Here is a 25,480-nt window from a genome sequence, read left to right as displayed (position 1 = left end):
ATATGTGCTCCTCATCCACTCATTCTTCAGTGCATGTGACTGTATGTTGCCTGAGGTGATAGCATTAAACTTTCTATCACAGTTCAGGTTCTACCAGGTTGTTTCAAAATCCTGTTTCTGTAGTCTCTCTAAGCAATATTGTCTGTAAGTTTTCAGTTGTTAATTTGCAAACAATAGCTAGAGTTCACTCTAAAGGTGCTGTACCTTGAGCAGTCCCAAGAGAACTGTATGGAGATTTTCTGTAATGTAGTTTTAAAAGGTGTTTTTTCCTTTAAATAGGTAATGGAATTTGTACCTATTCAGGAATAAAAACTGAAAAAGAGAAAAATAGGCTAAAGACCTGTTTGAATAAAATGACAAATTATACAGTGACAAGAAAGATGGTGGAAATCATTTGTAGAACTTTGTCCTTTACCAGTTCTTGAGCTATTAAGTTTCTAACTTTTCTCCAAGAATATGTAGTTTTGAGATTGCATAAGTCCTTGGTTATATCTACATTTCCAAGTGGCATTGTTAAGTGGGAAGACTTTTGCCACTGAACCTATACAGAAATGATAGCTCATTATGTTTTCAGGTCTGAATTAGCATGGAAATTCTCCTGAACAACATTTTCTGGTTGCAAATAACAATCACTTACTTCATTCTGTTTCTCAGAATTCTGTTTCTCTATTACAGCAGTCATTTTCCATCAGCCATATCCCTTGGGTATAATTCCAAAGGCTGACTTTTACCCAAGAAGTCTAAGTAGTCTGGATACTAGATTGCTGAAGAAACTGTCTCTCTTGAGAATTTAAGCATGTTAAATTAAAATTCTAGATAAACTAATAGCCTAGAACTTCTGGAATAGTAGTGGCAAAAACATTTTCACCACACCTGCACAACACAACTGACTGCTGTCAGTGGTGTTTAAAGGCAACCATTGCCAAAACCCAGGAGAAACGCATTCCTAATTTAAAGAGAGGACAATATTAAGGAAAAAAAGAGCATTTTAAATGAAGATCAGGAACATGTCCACCATGCCACTGGATTATTCTGCCAACAAAATATTGGAAATGATGGTAGTAACAATACATATTTGTTTGATCTAACGAAGAGTAAAAGACGGGAAAGGAAAAGCCCTCTTTGCCAAGGAGATAATTTCAGTTCAGCTAACTGGTCATGGGACTAATTTGCCAAAATTAATGATTGTATTACAAGACAGAAAATGAAGAGCCCAAATAATGTTCAAAATTCAGTAGGGCAAAAGACTAGAGCATCTCTATGTATCATTCTGATGCAGTTTAATTTTATAGGGGAGGTTACTCTTTTGTAGCTGTAGTTGAAGCCATGAGAAGTCCAGATTTTTTTGAGAAGCTGAATGCTTTGTCTTTTTGCAGGATACGTATTTTCTCAGAACTTTGCTGAAGGTTAAAGAACTGTGTAAATATTACATTTTGGAGACTGGCTGCGACTCTTTTTAAAATACAGTTTTGGTTTCCACTTGAATCAACTCTCAGAAATGGCTTGGCCTACAAACACAGCAGAATTAGTTTGTTCTTATAGCCTGGCTAAGAAGAGATATTCTTCCTAGAATTTGTAGGATAACTGTTCTCTGAGTCTGAGAGGCTATGGGATTCTGCCTTGCCTTCTGCTCATACTTGCCCATATCTTATCCACAGGAACCAAATCAAAGAGCAAAATCAGAAAGGAACAAGTACCTTTTAGTTTTCAGGGTGTTTTTGATACATTGTGCTCTCTGTGGGGTTTCATGATTTTGAGGGTGGCCATAAGGAAGAATGCATGACATGGAACTCAAACGTGTTTGTATCTGGTTGAACTGACTTCAGTCTATTTTATCCTGGTACTTACTGAATTTTGATCTACCCCACACTATCTGTAACCTGCTCTAAAATGGACCCATTTATGTGGAACTTTTCTTCCATGAGTGAATCAGGGACAGAATTGCATTCATTTGGGCACTGTTCTCACAAACATGAGATCATCCTTTCTCTTGGGCCACACCATGCCTTAGTCATGCCTTGATGAGTAATCCTAGCTCTCTGGATATTGCTTTCCTGTGAGCAAAATGAAGAAGAAACCCTGTGAAAAGGAAACTGCCATAAGGCACTTGAGCCTGCAATGCAGTGTGTATTTGAACATTGCTACAAAAACTGTAGAGGAATAACTGGGTCTCATCAGGCTCCTGTCCTGCTCAGTACTGTTCTAACTTCATCCTGTAGTTAACTTCTCTGTATGCTTCCAAGTTGGCTTGAATGGGACAGTCACAGCTGCCACTGGACTTCACTGACAGTAATGAAAGACCCTGACAAGTTTTCTCAGAAGTAGTGGAATAGGTGGGTTGTTACCCCATTCATCCTCTGTATTTTACTTTGGGCTAAAACAGGTTTAGACTTCTCTTGCTTATGAACTAAGACTAACTTTTGAGCAGGCTCTAATTTTGCATGAGAAAAAGTTGCTGCTCTACTTCTTATCTTGACCTGCCTTTGATTAAAATAGGTTTCAGTAGTTTAGAAGTAACTTAATTTAGATGTAGACAGCTAAAGTTGTCACTGTAGCTTTTTTGCACTTTGAGTGCTTAAGTTCTCTGCACAATGCGCAGAGAGATACTCACTTAAAAATTAACAGGAAGTTTTGAAGCAGGCTTGCCTAAACTTCTTCACTCTCTCCCCATAGTTAATAGATTCTATCTAGAATCAGCGTATTTCTGCAAAAGTATTCCTGGAAGCTGTTACATTTTAACACATTATTCTAGTGGAAAATAGAGGTTTAATTCCCAAGTGATTTGTGCTCACAGACCTTATTTTCAAGACTAAGGATATTTGGAATGCTATTCTGAGTCTTTCCTACTGGAACTGTTTCAATAGTTCTGGATTCATATTCATGAGCTACAGAAAGATTTTTGCTCTTTAATAGCCTAAAGTGTCAATGACAGCAGGGCTGCCCACTGATGTCCACCTGTGGCCAAGGAGAAATTAGAGGACCATGAATCTTGGACATGGATACATAAATCCTTTTCATCACTGTGTTTGACATCTATCAGATTTAATTGGGCTGCTCTTCGCAGCTTTCTCCTCCTAGTTCACTCTCCCTTTTGTAGCTCTGACTGTAGCCAATCTTGTTTACTGCCTTCAGAGTTGCTTCAATAGAACCTACACAGAGCGGATAATTCTATATTTCCTCTAGCTTCTCATTCATAGAGTTCACCACAACTTCAGAGCTTTATTATCCCTCCTCCCCAGTCCTTTTGATTTGTTTTACCCTGCTCCCTTCCCACCTTATGTCTTACTGAGTGTACCAGTACAACAGGATACAGCTGTGAGTATTTTGATCCCTCCTCTGGGTTATTAATTATTCCTGAGCTCTTCTCTTGATGGTGTGCAATTGGGTTTTTGTAAGAAAGATACTGTGATTCAGTAACTTTAACAGAACGAGTAGCTTATTATCTGTCGTTATATAGCACTCAATTGAGAACAGGACTTTGCTCTTGTATGCCCAAGGCCTGCAGTGTACTCTGATATATCACCCATACCTAGGTTGGGAGAGCTGACTCTCTTTTTAAAAAAAAAGTGTGAACATTAGAAGGTGATTGAGTTAGATGCTGCTGACTTATCTTGCTTCTCTCCCCCAACATTTTGTTTGTCAGAACAGAGATCTTCCATCAGGAGATAAATTTTGAGAGGCCCAGGCCACAAATTTATTCTAGTTTTGGTGGCAATTACCTCTATCCATCAACTGGACACTTTCCTGACCTAATAGAAAAGAATCACGGCACACTATACCAACTTCTTGCCTTCTTAAAATGGAAGCATAAAACCTGGGCACAGTGCTGCACCTTCAGTTCATTTGCCTACAATTTGAGAAGATCGCGCTTTGAAGTTAGCTTAGCTGTACTTTGAGCAGGGAGTTGGATTAGATGACCTTCTGAGACCATTTCCAATCTAAATTATTCTACTATTGTAAGACATATCAAGCTACAGGAAAGCGAGGAGAGAGATAGTGACTAAGCATTTAACTACAAATCTTGATGAACTCTGGTTATTAATAGGTATTTTTTTTACTTTTGAATAACAGTCTCTGTATGCCCATTTCTAATTCAGGAGGATTAACGCATGGAATCAATTTTGGCTGGATTTTAAGCTTTTGCACAAACAGCAGTTCTATGTCTGCTCTTTTGAATTTCTGTAAGCTTTATTTGGATGAAAATGAAGATCAAGATGGGAGTTCTGCAGCCTCAAGGATGAAAACACTTTTAAATAACCCCCCAAAATTTAAGCTGTGTCAGTGGTATATGTTTTAATTACTCAGATCAGTTCTGTCATAGCAAATTTTAGCATGCTCTTCCAAACTCTTCAGCCAATTAGCTTCTGTACATTGGTTTTGGCTCTGGATATCTGAGCAAAGGAGGCAAACAGTCTCAGGATACGTTTAAAAGACCTTGGCTTGTGAGTGTATGGTGTTGAAATTGATGTGTCTTCCTGATATGGGCTACCTCTAAATCCTGGATGTTTGAGATCAAGAACAGAAAATGTCCAAGATAAATTTGTGGTTTAAGAACAGCTTTGCTATAATGATAGAGAAACTTTGCCAAGTTGTAGTGAGGGAAAAAGCTACTGAGAGCAAGTCAGGTTCTTACTCTGTAGGCAGAATCAATGGCAATGAAATACAGTAGTGAATACTTCTGAAATAACCTGTTCACAGATGTACCCTAGGGACTTCCCAAGCCCCAGGGACTTGTGAAGGTTCAGAGCCCACTGGGTTATGCCTTCTTGGGAGGAAACATGGACTTCAAAATAATGAGATCAACAAGCTGGAAATTGCTTTGATGAAGCTGATGAACAATTCCCAATTCACTCAGCTGAAAAAAGGAAACGTAATATGAATTTGAGCTTGGTTTTTTTCAACATTACAGTAAGAATTTAGTAAACACAGGAGCTCAAACACACCACTCACCCTACCCTAATATGGTGCAGCATCAAGGGATGTAGCCTCACGTTTTGAAGTATCAGGTAGGCTTCTGGTAGGCTGGCTGAAAGGGTGGTGGAATGATATTAGGAACTCATGTTTGGTGTCTCAGGTGAATCTAAGCACACCTCTAGACTCTGAAAAGTCACTGAGAGGATGCTGCCGCCTCTAGAATTGGAAGCTGCTCAGTACTCCTAACAGGCAGGCTGTACATAAACATGATGCCTGATCCAACATCTGGGGTAAAGCATGCAGACAAATGTCTTGTGTTGCCCTGTTTACTGATGAAGGCATCATGGTAGTAATCAGTTGTACAGGATGACTGCACCAGTATCCTTTAATTCTCAGATATTTGAAACATCCCAGCTCTGTGAACAGTCAATCAAGGCCCTAACCAAGGTGCTCATCAGTGTTGAAAGAGGTGAGGATAATGGAATGGCACAATATATCTATACACGGCTTGAGAACAAATGTGTGGGACAATGACGGTTGTAGGGGGTGCCCTGAATGAATGCAGTCTGGCCATAGGGTTTACATGAATGGAGAATGTTTGCAGGAGGAATGTTTGTTATTAAATTTGGCAAAAAGATGTAAAGAACCATTGACGTGTTTTCTGTGGGTATCAGACATGCATGTCCTGCAGCCACCCTACAAGTTTTCAGTGGGATGAGGACTCCAGTTATCCCTGAGACCAGGCACAACGCTTCAGCACCTCTGAGTACAATTAAACCTTTCTGTTCCAAAATAGGATGGCTCTTTCAAACTATCCACAACAGTAGTCCTTGGCACACACTCTCCCCAAAGTTATCCCCCAAAGAAGTGGTTGGAAGGATTACAAATGGCACTGACCACAATTGTGTCAGGAAATAGTTCAGCTGTCAGTCAGATGCAGTATTTCTGCTAATAGCTCTGCCTTGACTGTGATAATTTTCTAGTACAGTGGTAGCCTTGGGGATGAGACTAACCTCAATTGAAACCTTGAAGCCTGCAAAATGAAAATATGTAACTGTAGAGCAAAGATAAATACCGGCAAATCATTTTTTGGAGGTTAAAACCAACCCATCCTCTAACTCAGTGGGGAGATAATGTGTTTCCAATAGCAAACCATCACTATCGCTAGGACCTCAATGAGTATGTCTGGAACCAAAGAAGGTCAAACAAAACACCTGTGAGGGGGTATTGGTGCTGGTCTGTGGAAAACATTGATATTATACTGCTATTCGTGTGAACATACTTGAAGTGCGCAATACAAAACATACCTTTCCTGCAGAGGCAATGTCATCATCATCCTGACTTGAATTTGAATGTGATCTTAGGTACTTCTTATAAGGTCCAATAGGGCTGCCATCCCCTTTTCTGCTGAAACATTACTAGTATCCCTTAGACCAGCAGAGGGAAGGTTGTAAGTTACCTCTCATCAACACCAGGGTGTGATGCTGAATTGATATCACATGTATGTTGTGGCTTAACCCTGACTGGCAACTCAGCCTCACACAGCTGCTTGCTTACTTCCCTCAGGGTGGTGTGGGGGAGAGAACTAGAAAAGTAAAGATGAGAAAACTCATGGGTTGGGTTTGAGAGGTAAAACAAAAGCCACACACACAAGCTAAACAAAACAAGGAATTAATTCACTGCTTCTCCCATTGTCAGGCATTGTTAAGTCATAACCAGGAGATCGGGGCTGGATTGGAATGGTGACTTGGGATGACAAATGCCATTGCTGCAATTATTCCCCCTTCCTGCTTCTTCCCCCCATTTTATATGCTGAGCATGATGCCATCTGATATGGGATATCCCTGTGGTGAGCTGTCCCAGCTGTGTCCACTCACGACTTCTTGTGCACCCCCAGCTGCCTCGCTGGTGAGAGGCAGAAAAGGCCTTGGCTCTGTGTAAGCCCTGATCAGCAAGAACGAAAACATCCCTGCGTTAACAACACCGTTGTCAGCACACAGTCAAAACACAGCCCCATACTAGCTACTGTGAAGAAAATTAACTCTACCCCAGGCAAACTGGCACAATGTAGAAATTCCCACAGCCTGTGCTGTCTGTAACTCCATTACTCTCTTTTGCCCACGCAGGATGAAGAGATGTTCTGGCTTTGTGTTCCCTCTCCCCCAGGCAAAGTCTACTACTGCTGGCGCTGAGTCATCCACTCTGGGTGCACCTCCAGGTTAGGCTGTGTGTACATACAGCCATTAATGAGGCATATTAGGAGTAGGATAGGGTGGTGTTATGGTGTGGCGGTTTTTTTTTTTTAATATGGATACAGTGGAAGGGAATCTGGCAAGTAAAATTTTAGATCAACTGGTAACAGTGGAAGTGTCACCAAGGTGCAGAATAGGCCTTTTAAGATGCAGCAAATATCAGCCCTCTAACTGGTTAAAAAAGGGAGGCTAGGTTCAGATTAGAGGATCAAAGTACTTAAGTAAATGTTCATCTAGAAATATTTCTATCTCTGGGCAGCTACCATTGAAGCATTAAGGAGAGACAGCAGAGAGGAGCTGTTAGAGTGCAGGCTCGAACTGTGTATCAGACAGCAAATAACAGCGAAACCCCAATCAGATGTTTTTAGGATGCATGCATGGCATTAATTCCAGTACTTGAACACCAAAATAAAGTTGCAATTCTAGCAACTAATTTTTTAAAAATCTAGGAGACAGATTCTCTTCTCCAAGACAATGCTGGAGTGAAAACAGGAATTGCAAGTGTTAATGCAGAGGTAATACCTAAATCTCAATGCCAAAGAGGAGGAACTGTGGAATCTTCCAGGCAGGACACACTGCAACTCATTCTTTCTTCTTTCACTGCACAGCTCAGAAGCAAGGCTGGCAGTCTTTGATTATACCAAAATGAGTTTTGTTAATTGTCAGTCCTTTGAGATGTATGTGCTGCACTGCAGAAACTCACAGGTTTGGCTTGATTATAGCAGCAATGGGAGGAGAAACTTCTCCTCTCACTGCAGTTCTGGGCAGAGCAGCACACTACTGATAGATGGTAACATGACATGGTTTGTGATTGCCCAGAGAAAAGATCCCTGAACTGAGAAGGACGAAAGACCTGCTGATTACCTACTGCTAACAAAACCAGTGGGCCAGAAGACGATTTTGGGGTATTCACAATTCAGTACTATTTGGACTTCTACATTTATTTCTTGCGCAGTTACTGTTTTCAACCTTGCTCTAGTGCTCTCTTGGTGATTGCTTTGCCTTATACACAGTTTCTTACCTGAATTAGCAAATGTTCTTCCTTAAGTGCACCTGACCTTTGTGTTGGAATCGTGCTGAAAAAAGTACTCTTCTTTGATATAGAAAGCTAAAATATTCTAAGTATTGGGCTAATTTTTTTCTCTGTCATATCCTTGATGAATACTATTTTTTCTTTTCAATTATACTAGGGAATCTAAAGAGCATCACTGGCTTTGAAAAAAAGTGTGTGTTGTTGTTGTTGTTGTTGTTGTTGTTGTTGTTGTTGTTGTTGCTTTCCCCAAGGGAAACTTCATTTTTCTAACAGATTTCTCATGCCATTCTCTGGTAAAAGTATCTCCCTTTGTATGTGAGCAACCCTGTGAACTCAGCACCACAGCAGCCCAGGTGGTGCATGGTTCATGCTCTGTATTCTGTTAAAGGATGTGCAATAAATTCCCGTAGCCTGCAGATCAATGTTAGAGGTGGAAAGCAAACACTGAGAGTTTTTTAGCAACTTATTGATGATGCTTAACCATTTCAGTTCCCTGCTAAGCTCTGTTCAGGATACAGAGACGGGTTAGCTCTGTGACAGGACTGGCACAAACATCTCTGGATGCATTTTGCTGGACCCAACTTAAACTCCAGTTCAGTATCTTCTAAAACCTGCATGTTTTCATTAGTCTTCTCTCGTCCGCTTTCACAGAGCTCTTCTGTGTGATCCCATGGCCCCACCACCTCTTGTCACTGCAACTCCAGGCAAAGAGATAGCCCACTCCCCGAGGGTTGCTCAAGCTCAGGAGAGGAAGAGTAGGGACTGATGTGGATGACTGGCTGCAAGCAAAGACCACACTGGCCCGTAAAGGATTAAAAGTAGATGGTTCCTGCTTGAAGCAGGTAAGAGCACTTTATTTCCCCCTCTTGAACCTTCTGTGACTCAGAGTGAAACCCTGCTGTACATAAATAACTCTTCCAGCTCTGTGAACTGGAGGAATTTGGCACAAGCGTGCTCAGTATTTTAGGAAAGTCGACTATAAATGAGTGCAGTGAATTGTTATGCATACATTTTAAATGTAATACAAATAGCTTTTGCCTTATTACCATGTTGTATTAATGGAGTAATTTACATTTTTTACTTTTCCAGAAAAAAATGAAGATATCATTCAGCTGACCCTGGGAAATAAGCTTTTATAATCAATCAGAAAAATAAAGCTGGATTTCAAAATATTTAGTTATATAATTACATCATTTTAGTATTGTAAGCGTGATTTGCTTTTGTTTGTTGACAAAAGCTTCTAGTTATTTAACACTCTATTTGTCAGCAAATGAACATGTATTTCCCACACGGATTCTCATTTAAATCTTTAAAAAAAGGATAATGTGGAGTTTGACCTCCACAGTCACTGCCTGATAAAACATAAGTAAATACATTGTATAAAGTATACAGTAGACAAATATATCAGCAAAAGACTTCAGATATTTTGATGATACTGTTAGTGAAGAATATTACCATTTCCTGATCATTCCTATAATTGTTGCAGTTATTTTATATTAACAATTCTTTAATTATGTGAATGCCAGAAGGGTAAATTCACAAAAAGGAAAATCAGTTTACATATAACTTAGTGGGATAACAGTGTAGAACCTATTTTAAAGAAACCAGGGCAGACATATTTAATTCGTCAGTCTGACACAAAAGGAAACAACTTCCTCTAATATGCAATGAAATAAATAAAGGTCAGGTGGTTCATTTGTCTGCATTTCTTTGCTCAGTTCTACCAGTTAAACAGGATGTTTTCTATTAACATTGCTTTCAGGTATCCTGGTAACAATAGCACCAAAATAAAGGCCAGATTTTGTCTTACGTGAAATTCACTCCTCCTGCATAAAGTCCTACGCCTAGAATCTGCAAAGAGAAAAGCTGAAATAAGATGTGAGAGCTGCTATATTTCTGTGTAACCACCAGGCTGAGATCCGTACAAGCTTGCAGGAATCAGGTACTCGGCTTCCACTAAAACTCAGAGGAGGTGAGCACCTTTGTTCTTAAAGCTTTGTTTTGCAAATGCAAGCTCTGTGAGGCATAAGAGCCTCCCAGTATTTGCTGTATACATGAGTATATATGAACGGTGCCTTAGGTATTCAAAATCTATGCAAGTGAAAAGGAGAGCACGGAGCATGCAGCTTCTCAGCTGTGAAGCAGCAGCAGCAGCCTTGCTGAGCCCTACTGCTTACAAGGCAGGCTACTGCATGTTCCTCACAGACCACACTCGACTCATGCCCTTAGGTGACCTCCAGCTCAGGCAGAGGAACATGAGTTAACTGTTGGCAAAGTTCGAACCGCATGGGGTTCAAGTGGAAGGAAGGGCTTTAAGCCAGCCATGTGTGCACTGGATGTTCCACCTGACTGGAATGTGGTTTGTGCTGAGGTATGTTTTCTCTGGCTATTTTTTTCCTGAAATGTGCAATTACAAAAATTAAAATATTTACATCATTACAAATGAAATTTCAGTGTCAGCTTTTTCTGTCGTCAAATGGAATATTCCTATGTGCAGCAGGTGAATTATTTTCCTTGGGGATCAGATACAAAACTGTTTTCGATACAGAGAACAATAAACTGATTATTACAGCTATATACTTTCTGGTCAAGAAGCTTCCCTGTGTTCAGCGGCGATGCTTGTCCCGTAGCTCCCACACCAGCTGTGTGCCAGGCTTCACAGTAGTTGCTAACCAGTCGGATCCCATTTGCAGTTGAACCGTGCCATATTACCTTTTGAGGCCTGAAAGGTAACATTAAGAAGTTATTTACTGGAAAAGTCTCTTTTGCTTTATTCAGATGCACACCTATACGTGTGGTGATCCACATTCCTTGTGCTTGAAGCAAAGAGTGGTTAGGTAAAGATGAAGACAGAAAGAAGACAGGGAAAGGAGAACATAAGCTGATACCCCATTTCTAGACTATCAGAAATGGCAAAGAAAATGGCATAAAGAAAGTGGGAAATTTTTATCATGTCTAGTACCCCAAGATACTGCTACTATTTCTATTACTATCTGGTAAAAGTAGAAAAAACCCCCTTATATGTAACATATGAAACATAAATGGTAATGCAAACTCACCAAGATGAATCAGTCATGATGTTCCTCCCATCAAAGGAGTATATTGGAACGTGAATGTTGAATTGTCCACCATTTCCATCAAATATAGATTCCCAGTTACTGAAAAGGGTTTCTCCCTGTTAAAATTTCAAAGCCACTTTTACAAACTAAACTAATCCCAAATCTACATCAAATCCCAAGTCTACCTTTATAGACTTATCTGTAAATTGAAAATTAGATCTGTACTTAAGGACACTTGTGATTTCATCTTTCACATCAGTTTCTGCATAATGTTCCTGAACAAACTTGTCTCATCTGTCATCTCTATGCAAATAGCTTTCTGGCCTGTGCCTTTGCCTCAAAGTTGTCTCTCTGTTCTATTGTTGCTTCAAAAATTCAGCTTGATCATCTCCTGTCCTTTTCCTCTGAAGGCATTGTTTGAAAAATTGCTTATAACTACTGCACCAGTAGAGAAAATACAGACATAACTTGTACTGGAACTTCAGTTGCAGTCACAGTTTTGTGAAAAGTGTTGTAAATGTTCAGGGCAAAACCTTTGCATTTGGCTTCCTCTCGAACTGCTTTTGAGTTTTTCCAGTCAAAGTTGAAACAATATTGTCTTCACAAATTTCTCTCAAGGCTCTCTGTTTGCATGCACTTCAGAGCAGCATCCGTTCAACATGTTCCAAGCATCATGTGTTATTCCTGTAGGTTTCTTTGGCCGCTTGTTCTGGGAGCCAGCCAATGCTACAAAGACGTGGTTTGTTTTCCTCAGTTTGAGAGTGTGTCTGTTTATGTGAGACCACAAAATGACTCATGCTCTAGACTCTCCTCTCTGTTTCATTGGGATATATCCAACATCATTCCTAAGCACAGAATTTGCATTTTTCTTAGAAATGAGAAAAATAGGTATTTTATCCTATGATCACACTAAAAAGTAGAACATAATAACTCAGTAGTTTTCTACTTCATCACTACTTTTTTGTTTCTTGAATCTGACTGTGAAGTACAAAGCAAAGCTGCTTCTTTATAAAATGCAGTTTGGGCTGAAACTTGGTGCCTTTGCTATTTTCCAAGATTTTTGGGGAACCTACAGCCTATCCTAAAAAAGCAAGCGCTGAGTACCCATTTTTACCTGAAGATTGACTATTGGCAAATGGTGTCGGTCTGTTTTTCTGACAACTGTGGCCAGATCTTGCAAGTGCGATGAGAGGAAGGCTCTATAGGTAGATGTCAAACCCGCAAGCTGGGCCTGCCGAAAACACTGAAAATCTGCTCGCATGTCACCAGACAGTGGGAAGTTCAAAGCCACCAGATGTAACTGGAAGAAAAAAGAAGAAAAGGCACCATTTTAGAAAAAGTTTATGACACTAGGAAGACATATATTGGAAATAAAACTGTGCCCCCTCCTCCTGCCGGTACAGAACATGTACCCTTCATAACAGGTATGAAAGTTATTTGTTGCCATAACATTACATTTCTCAGAGCCATGAAACCCTTAGGAGATATACCAATTTATCTTTCAACATTAAGGAAACCATGAAGATTATATACTCCTAAAAATAAAAATCTTTTAAAAGCAGCTAATATTTTTAATCGAAAGTCTTGGAGTTTCCACATGAACAAAATCCCAAATCCTACAAACATTGAAAAAAGTAGTAAGAAGTGACTAGATACCATTTAAAAATACAAGAAGTAGCATGCTTAGGTCAAGCAGCATAGATGCATGAACTAATTTACATTCTTGCTTTTTTTTTTCTCTTTGGTTTAATTTTTTAGATATAACTCAGTTACCTTGCTTTCTTTGTCTAAATATTTTAAAGTCTTTTAAATAAAGGCTTAGGTTCTAAAGTGTCTATCTAGGCCAAGCAGCACCATGAAGTTTGAAAATATTGTAATGAATATTTTAATTATTTAATTGTTACACTATTGTTAGCTTAGAAGTTACTCTGTGTTGTAGATTCAATCACTAAGTGAAGAGGTATTCCTAACTCAGAGTCAGGATTTTTTTTCTTTGAGATGGGATGATGAAAACAGATCTGGAGGGAAGAATTTCAAATTGTGTCTGAGATGTCTAAACAAGTTAAAGAAGTGTATTTGTAAATTTCTGAAGTAAAATCTCTGAGTTTGAAGAGCAAATATCACAGCTGTCCCTCAAGATGCAAACTATCACATTACAAAGCACAGCTCTGCAGCTGCAATACAGATCTCATACTTACTGCTGGTTTTCCATTGTTCATATTTGATATTGGTCTCAGTGCTGGAATAGACTGAAATCCCTGTTATTTGAACACAAGCAAAAAAAAAAATCAGAATTTTAGACACTCAGTAATTTTTAAAATAAAATTTAATCACTGCATCACTGGAGTCCTGCATGAAAGCAGTCTGCTCTTGGTAGGAGCAGAAGAGCAGTTGAGGAAAATCAAAACTGAAAGGGTAAGGAGGATGTGAAAACAGAAAATGTAATGGGTGGAAACACTTCTCAACGCGGTTAATTGTTTTGGGAGAAGCAAAGTTTTCTTCCCTAGTTATGGCAAGTATGAGTAACAAGCCACCAGCTGTAGCAGATGGGAAACTCAAGTGGTGTCAACTGGAGGCTGCAGACAACTTCTGATAACATGAGGTCTAGACATTTTGCCAGTGTGCTAGGTGAATTTCTTCTTGACCTACTCTAACTGTTTTTTATTTCTTTCTGGCCGTCTTCCTTCTCGCTGCTCCTTCCAAGCACTCTCTTGCCCTTTCATTTTCTCAGCAGACAAATTAACCTGTCATCAACAAAACCTTTCTCTATTCCCTTTGTCACTTCTTGGTTTTCATTCTCCTGCAATTTTTTGGGACAGACAGCATGTTCACATGCAGGTTGGTACAATAACTTGCAGAATGGGGTCGGGTCCAAACTAACAACTGAGGCTTTAGAGTACACCCTCTGCATGCTGCAGGGTAAGCTACATTCAGGTGATGATTATGGTACTCTGAATACAGGGCTATAACCTTTCAAAGAAAATCTTGAAGGGAATCAGGGCTTGATATGACTGATTCCAGGATTATGAAACAGAATTCTGTGGGTTTGTGATTTTTTGTTTGTTTGTTTTTCGTTTGTTTGTTCTCTTCTGTTTTTGGTTTTTTTTTTTTTTTTGGTGGTGTTGGCTTTTTTTCCTTTTTTTTTGTTTTGTTTGGTTTTGTTTGTTCATTGTGTTTTTGTTTGGTTGGTTTCTTTTGGTTTTTTGTGGGCAACTTACTTGTTCTGCTTTTTGTAAATGTGGCTTTGTCTCCATAGTGTTTGGAGTCTCAGAAGATACAGGAAACAGATGACTGTCCAAGCAAATCAATTTGCAAGCTTATGTAGTGGTAGGATGCTTATTTCAAACTGACAAATCTCAGTGGAAAATCACATTGTGCAGAGATCTGCATACAGCTTCTGCCAAGTGTATCATGCATCTAGACTCAGTTTTTTATGGTCCAATATTTTGTACTTACATGGCTTGATATGGCTGGAGGAGGAAGACTGTCAGCAGGGATAGGAATTAGCTCACCAAGCTGAAAGAACCAAAAAGGAGAGTAGAACAAAACCATATCACCAGGAGCTTCTGAACTCAAAAAAAGGAGTTGCACCCACACTTCTCCTCCTCTGTAAAAATATCTCCCTCAGTTTCATTGTGAGGAAGGGAGTTGGAAAAGATTAGGATGTAGTGCAGTAGTACCTGCAATTTTCTCCATCCATTTCGAACACGGATAAAAACCTCACTGGTTTCCCTCAGATAGATTAGTGTACCTTCTGCTACATAGTGAACTTTTTCCAACATACCCTCAATGTTTTGGAACGTCGTAACCTGTCAAATAGGAAAATGAAACATACTTCATCAGACACACAAAACATTTTGCAAGTTAAGTAGTCTCATTTGGACACATAAATGTCAAGACCTCTTCTGCAGGAAATGCTCATAATGTCAGTTTTATGTAATTTAATCCATAAGGGATTCATATTCAGTAATGTAAGTATCTTGCTACTTTGGCATACCAGCATCATCATTCTGTGGATTCTAGTAGAACTAGAGCAATTTTGTACAAATTTTGTGCAGAGTGAAGATCATTGCACTGCTACAATTTAGCATCCTAGGTCAAAATGGCAGAGTTCAGAAGAGAACTACAGTAGGTTAAAATTGGGGCAAGTTTCAGGAAAGTGTAAATTCTTCCACATTTTTTTTCTCATTTCCTCATTGTCAGAAAGCATATTAGTACTTTATGAATAATGCAGACCCTACTATAGATTTGTACATTTTTTTAATCTTAGTTTTGACCTAAGTAAGCTTGGACCTTCTATCTGAGAGAGTAGCTCCCAGCCTGCAACTACAGTCTTTGGTCCTGGGGCACAAGTCTTTGAACATTTGTTTCTCCCCTGAGAATTGCAATGAATGCCCTCTGCTAGCTTGAATAGGGGTTTTTTGGGGTGGTTTGTTTGTTTGTTTAGTTGTTTTTTTTCCCCCAGAAACTATGAATTCTTAATTTAGAAATTACTAAGACTTCTGTCTTAGCTGGTTTTTTTTCTTCATGGATATCTTGGATCCAATTTTGATTTGTTTCATAATGTAAGAAAAGGAAAAAAAATTACAGATATTCTCTGGCACAATGATTTTTAGATTTTCTAGGGAAATCTACAGTTTGCATCTCAAAATTATGTGGTTTATAAAACATTGTAATAAATAGAAACACAGGATGGAACTTTCTCTCCTCTTTCAGTGCTACCAGTGACCACCAAAAGTCTTGAAGAAAATTTTCTATAGCAAACTTCCTTATTTTGCTCTCTTACCAGATTCCTGGTGGCAGGTGACCCTGGCTCTCCAGGAGGACCTGGTGGCCCAGGCATTGCAGCTGCTAAAATAAAATAAGCATACAATACATGCTGAAGGTCATCTTTTTTGAGAAAAAATGTGAGTGACATAAAGAAAGAACTTAGTGGTGGTGTCCAGGAGCAGTGGAAGTTTTAAATAGCCATAGTCGTGTCCTGAATAGCTCAAGTCAACTACAGAAAATACATTCTAAGGATTTTTTTAGAAGCAATGATGAAACAGTCTTTTCTCTGTTGTTTTGGGATGTTAAGGCCCACAGATTGCAATCTGTTGTAGAAACTGCAAATGAAGAACCAGACCCACTTAAGCTGACCAGAATGCTCTTCTGCTGGCTAGTTCTTCTGCATGTGGAAGAGGAAGAACTTTTTGCTCCTGCCCATATAAGCTTTGAGGGAGTAATTACATCTTTTGCTCTAAAGGCAAATAAAAATTTACTTTTCCTTAGATGAAAAATTCACGTGTAAGCTTAGCTTATGTTTCAAAGTGAAGAAGAATTCTTCGAGGGTATGAACTTGGACTTCTAAGAATGTAGTCCACACCACCTACTATCTGTGTCTACTCCAAAAGCAAATTTCTTCTCCTTGAGCCATTTTCTGGAGTAAAAACTTCTTTCTTTTAAGGCAGGAAAGATTCAAAGATATGGAAGACTGAAAGCATGCATTTTGTGCAAGTGCATGGCATGGTAATGGACCTTTGAAGCTGTTTGTAAGAAGGAGCTTCTACACAAGGACCTCGCTTGTTGGTTTTTGTGAAACCCAGAGGAGCCTTGAAATCACCTTTTACAAACTGTAGAATCTATGTGCTGAGGCATTTGCAAGGATACTCCAGAGCAGGTCCTTCATGCCAATGGCAGGGGGAAGGGGGCCAGTTCTCAGAAGTGTTTAGAGCTACTTACCTGCAGATAAGCTATTCCTCTTTCCCCATATTACAATATGTGAACCCCATACTACAGTATGTGAACTTCATAATTTTAGATAGTAATAGCTTTAAAAGAGATAACTGAGCCTTGAAGATAGGAAATAAATAAGCATCTGTTCTTAACATTTAGTAAAATGTGCGTTGCCTAAAGAACCTTTTTACAAAGCAAAGAGCATAATGTGTAGGAGGATGATGAAGACTAATGGCAGAGAGCATAAATGAAAGTATAGGGATGAAATACTACTAATAATTTGTTTTGTCTGACTGGGTCTCTTAGCTAATATCCAGAAGTGCTTAATATAAATTACACAGGAAAAGGCCTGAAGACCTTTATGACCTTCATGGATGCTGTGGATCTGTCCATATCGTGATGATCAGGGGCTGATTCACATAAAACCTATGTTCCAATGTTGAACATATTAAGAATTTTTTCTTTCTCAAATATTATTCAGAGGATGAATACTTCTGATAGACACTAATTTAATAATATTGACTGGATGACAGATTGGAAATCTCACCTGCTGTATAAACAAGGCTGACCAGGTTCAAGAAATACCTGGAGAGAGCAAATTGAAGACAGAGATATTTTCTCCCCAAACTAGTATACTGGAGGTACAGCTCTTATGGTAAAACAGGCTAATTGTTAGTTCTCAGGAACAGAGATCTGTATTTGCTAGACCTGTTGAAACTTTAGGAAGAACAGATCTGTGTTACTCCCTTTCTGCTAGGAAACCATCTTCAGATGAGATTAAGGAATGGTCTCCTCTGGTTTTACCTGGCTGGATTGCCATGCTGGTCACAGTTCCTAGAGGGAGGAATCAGTCATTTTCTCAGGCATACCTGCCAAGTAATGTCAGAGGAGCCCAGGACCCCATCCACCAGAACCCAAGGCTGGACATTAACAGTATGAGGCTTGTCACTAGGAAACTTGTGACCCAAAAGGAGTCAAAAGCACAAATGTCTTGAACAGTGACACTTGATTTCTAGCCACATACTCCCTTTGATATCACCTTGTTTTCAAAATTCCTTCTTGATGTGACTATTTGTGGCACATTTTGCTCCTTTTCTAACCCAGTAAGTTGAAAACCATTAAAGGCAGAGTAAGCAACCTAAAGTTTCATTTCTATTCAGCATTTGCATAGCAACTAGTTTTCAGGAGCAGTTCTCCAGCAGTCTCATTCTAGACCTAAACTCTACCATGGGTACTGCCCTTTGATCAGAGAATGAGAGAAGCACTTGGGTTGGAAAAGACCCTTAAGATCATCAGTGACACCCAGCACTGCAAAGTCTACTACTAAAACATGTCCCTAAGTGCCAGGGTTACACTTCCAGGGATGGTGACTTAACCACTTCCCTGGGCAGCCTGCTCCAGTGGCAATCCTTTAGGTGAAAAAAAATTTCTAATATCCAGTCTAAACTTCCCCTGGTACAACTTGAGGCCATTTCCTCTATTACTGTTGTTTGTTGCCTGGGAGAAGAGACTGTCCCACCTGGCTACATCCTCCTTTTAGGCTTTTGTAGAGTGCTAAGGTCTCCCGAGTCTCCTGTTCTCCAGACTAAACACCCCCAGCTCCCTCAGCCACTCCTCATCGGACTTGTGCTCCAGACCCTTCCCCAGCTTCGTTGCCCTTCTCTGGACACACTCCATCACCTCAATGTTGATCTTGTAGTGAGGGGCCCAGAACTGGACACAGCACTCGAGGTGTGGCCTCACCAGCGCCAGGTACAGGGTTGATCACTGCCCTGGTCTTGCTGGCCACACTACTGCTGATACAGGCCAGGATACCACTGGCCTTCTTGGCCACCTGGGCACTGCTGGCTCATGTTCAACAGCAGCCAATCAGCACCCCCAGGGCCTTTTCTGCTGGGCCACTTTCCAGCCACTCTGTCCCCATCCTGTGGAGCTGCCTGGGGTGGTTGTTACCCAAGGGCAGGACCTGGCACTTTGCCTTGCCAACTCTCATACAGTTGGCCTTGGCCCATTGGTTCAGTCTGTCCAGATCCATCTGCAGAACCTTTCAGCAGACCAACCTTCCTGCCCAACTTGGGGGCAAACTCACTAAAAGGTGCATTTGATCCCCTACCCAAGATAATTGATATTGGATAGGTCTGGACTCAATACTGAGCCCTGAGAAAAACCCCTTGTGATGGCCACCAGCTGGATTTAATTCCATTCCCCACAACAAGAGTGTTTTGGCCCAAATTTAGCCAGCTGCTCAATTTGATGGATTTTGCAAAGCTTTTCTCAAAGTAACCTGTCTCTGCTATGCAGATTTCCTCCGAGCCACAGCAAGATCTTTCACGCAATAGCACTGCCCTGGCACTAGTCAGTGGAAACTGTCTGCAGAGAAATTGTCCCTTTCGTGCTCTTAGTTCCAACTCAACCCCAGGAGAAATTGGTGGAGGGCAGGAGGAGAGCAGGGAACAACCTGATTCAGATATGCAGAGAGGGTGGGCAGGTGGGACAACCTGCCAGGTGTGAAAGAATTGGTGATGTGTGGGTTGTGCGCACATGGCTGTACACTCACCTATGCAGGGAAAAGCTCACCTGAGCCATATATTGCAGGGGGGCCTGGTGGTCCAGGTGGTCCAGGTGGGCCAGGAGGTCCAATTTTTCCATAACCTGGTAAGCCAGGTAGGCCAGGTAACCCTGGAGGTCCTCTGGGTCCGACAACTGAGTCCCCTTTTGGTCCCTGCCAGTGATGAAAAGTATTTCCTTGAATGTATTGGTTTCACTGCTGCAGGGCCATCATTTCTGGTGGCAACATTTACCAAATGCCTGTCATTACACTGCCATTTAGACATGAGTCTGTAATTTTCTCCAAGGAGGCATGGGTATAATGGAAAAGGAAAATTTAACCACATATTGAATTAAAGTCAAGGATTTAAATTTCAGAAAGCTTTCTGAAAATTCTCATACCTATCCCTGAGCAGCTGATAGCTGCAAAACTCTCAACAGTGCTCTCAAAGTCCTGGATCTCTACTCTGCTCACGCTGAGACTGCTTGCTTTGATGGGCTCAGAGAGTTTGTGGAAAACTTTAATGTGAAATATGTCTGTGCAGGGTGTACACCTCATGACGAGTGCTGTCTTCTCCCTCCTGTGATCACGTTAGCCCTTAACCTCTCCAGCTGCCAGACTTGCAGAATAAAAAGGCTCCAACTCTCTTCATTTCCAGTTTAGCAGCGTGTCCTCAGCCTGACTGAGGAGGGCTTGTGCTCCCCATGCTCACACCATCCTTCAGACATGGAACATTGGACCTTGGAGCTCAGCTGTGCTGTTCAGCTCCTTCTTGCCAGTAGAACAGTTTCTGAACAGGGACATGGTTCTCAGCAATGTGGAATAGAACCAGGGGGATTTTTGAGGGTGGTCTTGCTAACCTGACACTTCATCCTCAGCTGTGGCCCACTCATTCATGGTTCTTGACACAGAAATGGCAATACAGGAATGCAATGCACATATTTGTTGCCAGATGTCAGGGATAAACTTGTTTCCAAAGAATTAGTGCATTTTATTCCAAAGCAGCTGTGGTGGCAATTGCCAGAAGATAAAATTAAAAGGTAGACAGTAGAGAGTGGCTGAATTTTATAGAAATGATCCAGATGGCTACACACTGGTCTCTTCATTCATGTTTTTGGATTACTAGGAAAATAGGATTAATTATTTAGATGGCCAGTAACTTTCAAGTCAGCCTCTGACTAACTTTATATGGCCTATTTTGGTATTTACGGGGGCGCAAGTAGTAGCATCACAAACTATATAAGATGCTTTGATTTGTAATGCTATTAATAGAATGGTCTACATACCAGTGTAGATATATGAGACAGCTGAGCACAACATTACATCAGTATTTCATAGCAGAGCAATTCTATGCACAACAGTGAAGTGTCCATGTTTATGCTCAATGCAGTTCTCTCCTATTCACCTAATGCTTAACATGTAAGTTTTTATATAGTTCCTAGCAATCCTGATGTTTGTCTCTTTTTAGTGTCTTCTAAATTAATTCTAAGTGGGTAGTGACAAATATTCCCATTCTGCAACTTGCATGACTCACAATTAATCCCGGTCTTCCCGGTGGTCCAGGAGGTCCTGTTAGAAAAAACCCGCCATTTGGTTCTCCCTTTTCTCCTTTTACACCAGTGACTCCATTGTCTCCTTTTTCACCCTTCGAAGAAAATACATTTTAAAACGTTGAGCTGAAGTGAAATGAGAACACAATGCACTGAACTTTTAAATTTACATGAAATCTCTGAGTTTGATAAAGAAAACACCTGCTTGAAATGTTTTTAACATCACTTTCTTCTTCTGTGATATGGGATGAAAAAGGAATGCTTTCTCTATTGAGGCTGCAAGGCTCTCTCAGGGCAAAGGCTAGGGGAGGTGTGATTAGGTGGAGGCAGAGAAAATGCCTCTGTTGCTGTTTCCTGCTATTCTGCCCAGCAAAACCTTGTTCAGCGCTGTAGCTGGAGGCAAAGAGAGAGTTGGAGGGAGCATAAAAGCCTGGCTTTGTGCTTTCCTCCATCACCAAGGAAAAAGCAAAGCAAGATTGTCATCGATTGGGCAGCTATTTGAAAGTATGTGAAAAAATGAACAGAGCAGGATGGGGATGTGTACCAGGATAACAGAAGGGACACCACACAGAACTGTAGACACTTTTAACTGCATGTCTTCTGCTCTGCATCACTGATTATCAGTTAGTTTGGGAAGCAGAGCAATAGGTAAGAAGAAACATTTACGTACTATATTATTATCTGTCTGTGCAAGATGAGCCACAGCATTTATACATTCCTCCTCACATTATTTTTTTCTGTTTGTCTGCTTTTTCCCCCCTTCAATTTTTCTTTTTTTTTTGGTCTACCTTTTTCATGTTTCTGAGAAATAAACCTGTGGATAGAAGAGGCAAAGGGCAAAGCAAGAATGGCAGGTATCTGCAGACAGCCAGAGGACTTTTAGTCTTTTAGATTCCCAGTAAACATGACTCAAAAGGTTTCTTTATGCCAGGCCTTTTTGGGGAATTGAAGGACTAGACGAAAAATGAGTTCTTGACAGCTAAATCTGTAAAGCTACAGACATTACATTATAAGGTCGAAGAAACCATATCAGCTTCGCTGATACACAGGACACTTTATGCCATCAGAATAACTTGGGTGTACTCTGCCAAGCAGAAACAAAATCCTAAAACCAGGCAGCTCTAAGAGTCCTTCCAAGACTCTATCAGCACAACACTTTTGGTAGCATCTTTCAATGAGAACTTGATTCAATTTTTTTTCAGTTTTTCTACTGATAAAGACTCTTATTCACTCAAAAACATTTAAAATAATATTAGATTGTTATTATTTATTGTCACTTGAAGTGGTCAAGAGAATAATGGAACAGAGAGAGACCAAACAAATCAAAGTATGGGTATACTTCATTGTAAGAGCTTCCAGGAAAAGTAGTTTCCATAATTTAATTTCATTCAGTGTGCTTAAAAGATAAATAACATGACACGGAAGCTATTTTCACTCCCCTTTCCCCTCACCTAGTGTTCTAGAAGCCCTTTAGATAATGGATGTCTTTTACCTGAGCTGGCATGGAAACAAAAGCATTCATTTAAGGCAGATATGTTAGGTAACAGTGAATTATGACTCACTTTACTACCACTAGGAAGGTAAAAAGCCTCAGTAATAAAGTTTCTCTCAAAAGTAATCTTTATAGACCTCTGACAACTGCTATCTCTACACTTGTAAAAAACTTGCCTATGCAGCTGGAGTTCAAGAAATTAATGTAACTTGTATTTGCTGATGCTCTTATATTTGCGTATTTCACCATGTTGCATAGGTTTGTGCTTAATTTATAGCAAAGTACACTTCAAAAAAAGCTTAACAGAACTCAGACACAAATGGGATATAATTACCTTTATGCTATTAATAAAGTGGCTGAAATATGATGGAGGCAGAGGTGGACCTGAAAAATGAAGAAAATACAGTAAAGCACAATAATTATCTGTAATTTTCCTTTTAAAAGCACTGCTGAGGGTATTACTGGTTTAGGAGTTTAAAGGAAAACTATTTACAATAATGGCATTAACCTTTAGATCAAACAGATACATTTAGTTTGGCTACCTAACAAAGCAAGACTTACACATCCTATCTTGTCTGTGCCCTATCTTGTCTGTCACTCCTCCACCTTAATAACTTCTGAATCTGATTGGGATTTCAGAAAAATTAGAAGCAAAGAAGGCTCAAATAGGAAAAATTCCCAGTTTTCTGAAAACATAGCAGCTGGGAAGAGGGGTGAAAGAGAAGCATCCATAACGCCTTTGATGGAAGCCATGGTAAAAGAGAAGCTTTTCATATGTTTTACTGGTAGTGGGGTGATCCATCAGTAGATGTGTGATCTTTCTTGCAAAGACAGTGCCAGAGCTAACAAGAGAAAAAGAGAAAAGTGTTGCTGCTGTGCTGCCAATTGTATAATAACTCTTCCTTGACATTTTTCTGCCATGAAAACCAACATCAGATTCAATTGTTACACCACCTGCGTTGTCTGCCAATGTTGGTCAGCCAAAGCCATCAAGCCAGCATAAAAGGTTCAAAAAGCCTTCAAATACTATCTGCTTGGTACACATTTGGGAAAAAAAACTATTTTTCAGCTTCCCATAACAGTTCAATGCATTTCCTTCAATTGTGTTTTGATTAATTTTTGAGAACTTTGGGCCCAACCCTCCACCAGATATAGGGCTCATTTCCCAGTGTACCACCTCAGATAAAATTAAATCAAGCAGATGTTGTGGGACAGAAATGTATTCTCATTATGGCACATATTTGGATTTTATTCCAACCCTACCAATTACAGCTTGCAGCAGTCATCTCCTTGATCCTTGTGAGGGGAAGGGAATGGACAGCTGGAATGGAATGTCGGGTGTTCTTCTCAGATGTTGCTTAGTATTAACCTCTGCACTGAGGACTATCTGAGGCCTTTCTAGAATGACCAGCAAGTGGTCCAGGTCTGAATAAGGTACATGTAGCCCAGGTCTGCTGAGTTTGCTCTCACACGTTTTGTTCTGGCTTCATATTTTTGCATGTTATCAATTAATAGACCCTGCTTATAAGGTTGGAGAGGTGACATTTTGTGAGAAACAAAAATAAATCCACTATATGGACAAATACCATGGTTCAGAAAGCTTTTCTGGTTGCTGGAACTCAACAGATATAGTGGAAAGAATTTCAGCCTCCTGCCCCTTAGAAAAGCTTTTTTGAAAAATTCCTGTACTTTAATTATGCAACTACTGGCTTGTAAATTTTCCCCGTCAGTGGTTATGCAGACACCTGTGAGAACTAGAGAACTGATTTGTATGAAAGACTGTTTTAGCAACTACATCATTAAGCAAAAAATCAAACAGGAATTTTTTTAGAGCAGCAACAGAATTGGTCTTAGTCAACATGCTTCAACTTCACAAAACATTGGAGCCAGTCAATCTATTGGATTTTCTTGGCAAATGAATGAATCACTGTTATTTTAGTAGAAAAGTGAATTGAGTTTTCTGTTTAACCAGAATTCTTGCATTATTTTTGCCATCCTAGCTGCAGTTTTACAGCAAAATCATAAGCACAATCCTCTCATAATCTTCTCCTTATGAAGCACCTGAAATCAACTGATATAGGCAAGAAAATACTTCTAAGATACTAATTTACATTCAATACAGAACCTGAAAAGGCACAGAGAGGCTTGTGGTGGATAAGCCAGCACAGAAGAGAAAATTTTCTTCGTTTCTGTTTAGGAATGTTTCTTGCTTCTTCTTTTGACAAGTTTATTGATGACTGGAAATGGCTAATGGCTTATTTTAAGGTGTTGTGTCAGAATAAAAATTAATGAGGACAAGACAGGAAAATTGATTTTATTACAACAAACAGATGTTGTCTTCAAAATAACCAAGATACCATCTTCAGTCAACAGAACTATGTCTTTGGAACAAAGACAGAAATATCCATGTAGATACAGTGAGGAGTTAATATAGTTATCATATGGGGATTATATACTTATTATCAATGCATTAAAGGAAAATTATTATAAATATGTTATAGCAACTGTCATACATGAAATCCCTATTTGTGCTTGGTCTTTGCATATTAAGTGCTTTAATTAATTAATTTCGAGTTAAATATTTTTAAATTGAATCTTAAAATTAACCCATCAGCCCAGGTACAAAAACCAAGTTCCATTATCAGTGTTTTCAATTGTTCAAAGTGGTTTATTAAGAAAGTTGCATCCTTCCCAGTTAAAAATTCCCCAGTTAAAAATCCCCAACTTAATGCTCTCCTTTCAAACTTCAAACCACCTGTACACCATAAGAGTTACCTTTCCTGTGTTTACTGTATACTTTTACAAGTGTTTTAAGATGCGTTGGATGTATTTTAATACCTTTTTTAGGTGTTTTTACTTGTTCTCTGGTTCCAAGGCCAAAAACACCAGTTCTAACAGCCAGCAGCTATTTTTAGCC

At 39.8% G+C, this 25,480-nt stretch overlaps 1 protein-coding gene across 1 annotated transcript in view; it reads right to left on the bottom strand.

Moving 5' to 3' along the window:
* Positions 1 to 9,011: 9,011 nt before the first annotated feature.
* The window catches only part of COL15A1 (collagen type XV alpha 1 chain), a 116,341-nt gene continuing 99,872 nt past the window's right edge, over positions 9,012 to 25,480 (bottom strand). Inside the window, exons 29-38 of the mRNA XM_017738629.1 lie at positions 22,898 to 22,947; positions 21,056 to 21,166; positions 19,551 to 19,695; positions 16,045 to 16,109; positions 14,939 to 15,067; positions 14,715 to 14,774; positions 13,457 to 13,516; positions 12,373 to 12,558; positions 11,259 to 11,374; positions 9,012 to 10,921 (exon numbers count right to left, since the gene is read on the bottom strand). Coding sequence (XP_017594118.1) covers positions 10,705 to 10,921; positions 11,259 to 11,374; positions 12,373 to 12,558; positions 13,457 to 13,516; positions 14,715 to 14,774; positions 14,939 to 15,067; positions 16,045 to 16,109; positions 19,551 to 19,695; positions 21,056 to 21,166; positions 22,898 to 22,947 — 1,139 coding nt within the window. The 3' untranslated portion in view covers positions 9,012 to 10,704. The remainder of the gene's footprint in view (positions 10,922 to 11,258; positions 11,375 to 12,372; positions 12,559 to 13,456; positions 13,517 to 14,714; positions 14,775 to 14,938; positions 15,068 to 16,044; positions 16,110 to 19,550; positions 19,696 to 21,055; positions 21,167 to 22,897; positions 22,948 to 25,480) is intronic.

The sequence above is a fragment of the Corvus brachyrhynchos genome, unplaced genomic scaffold (genome assembly GCF_000691975.1).
Source record: "Corvus brachyrhynchos isolate BGI_N302 unplaced genomic scaffold, ASM69197v1 scaffold146, whole genome shotgun sequence".
In the NCBI taxonomy this organism is placed as follows: domain Eukaryota; kingdom Metazoa; phylum Chordata; class Aves; order Passeriformes; family Corvidae; genus Corvus; species Corvus brachyrhynchos.
Note: the sequence above shows the minus strand (reverse complement) of the source record. Positions and strands in the feature narration are given on the sequence as shown.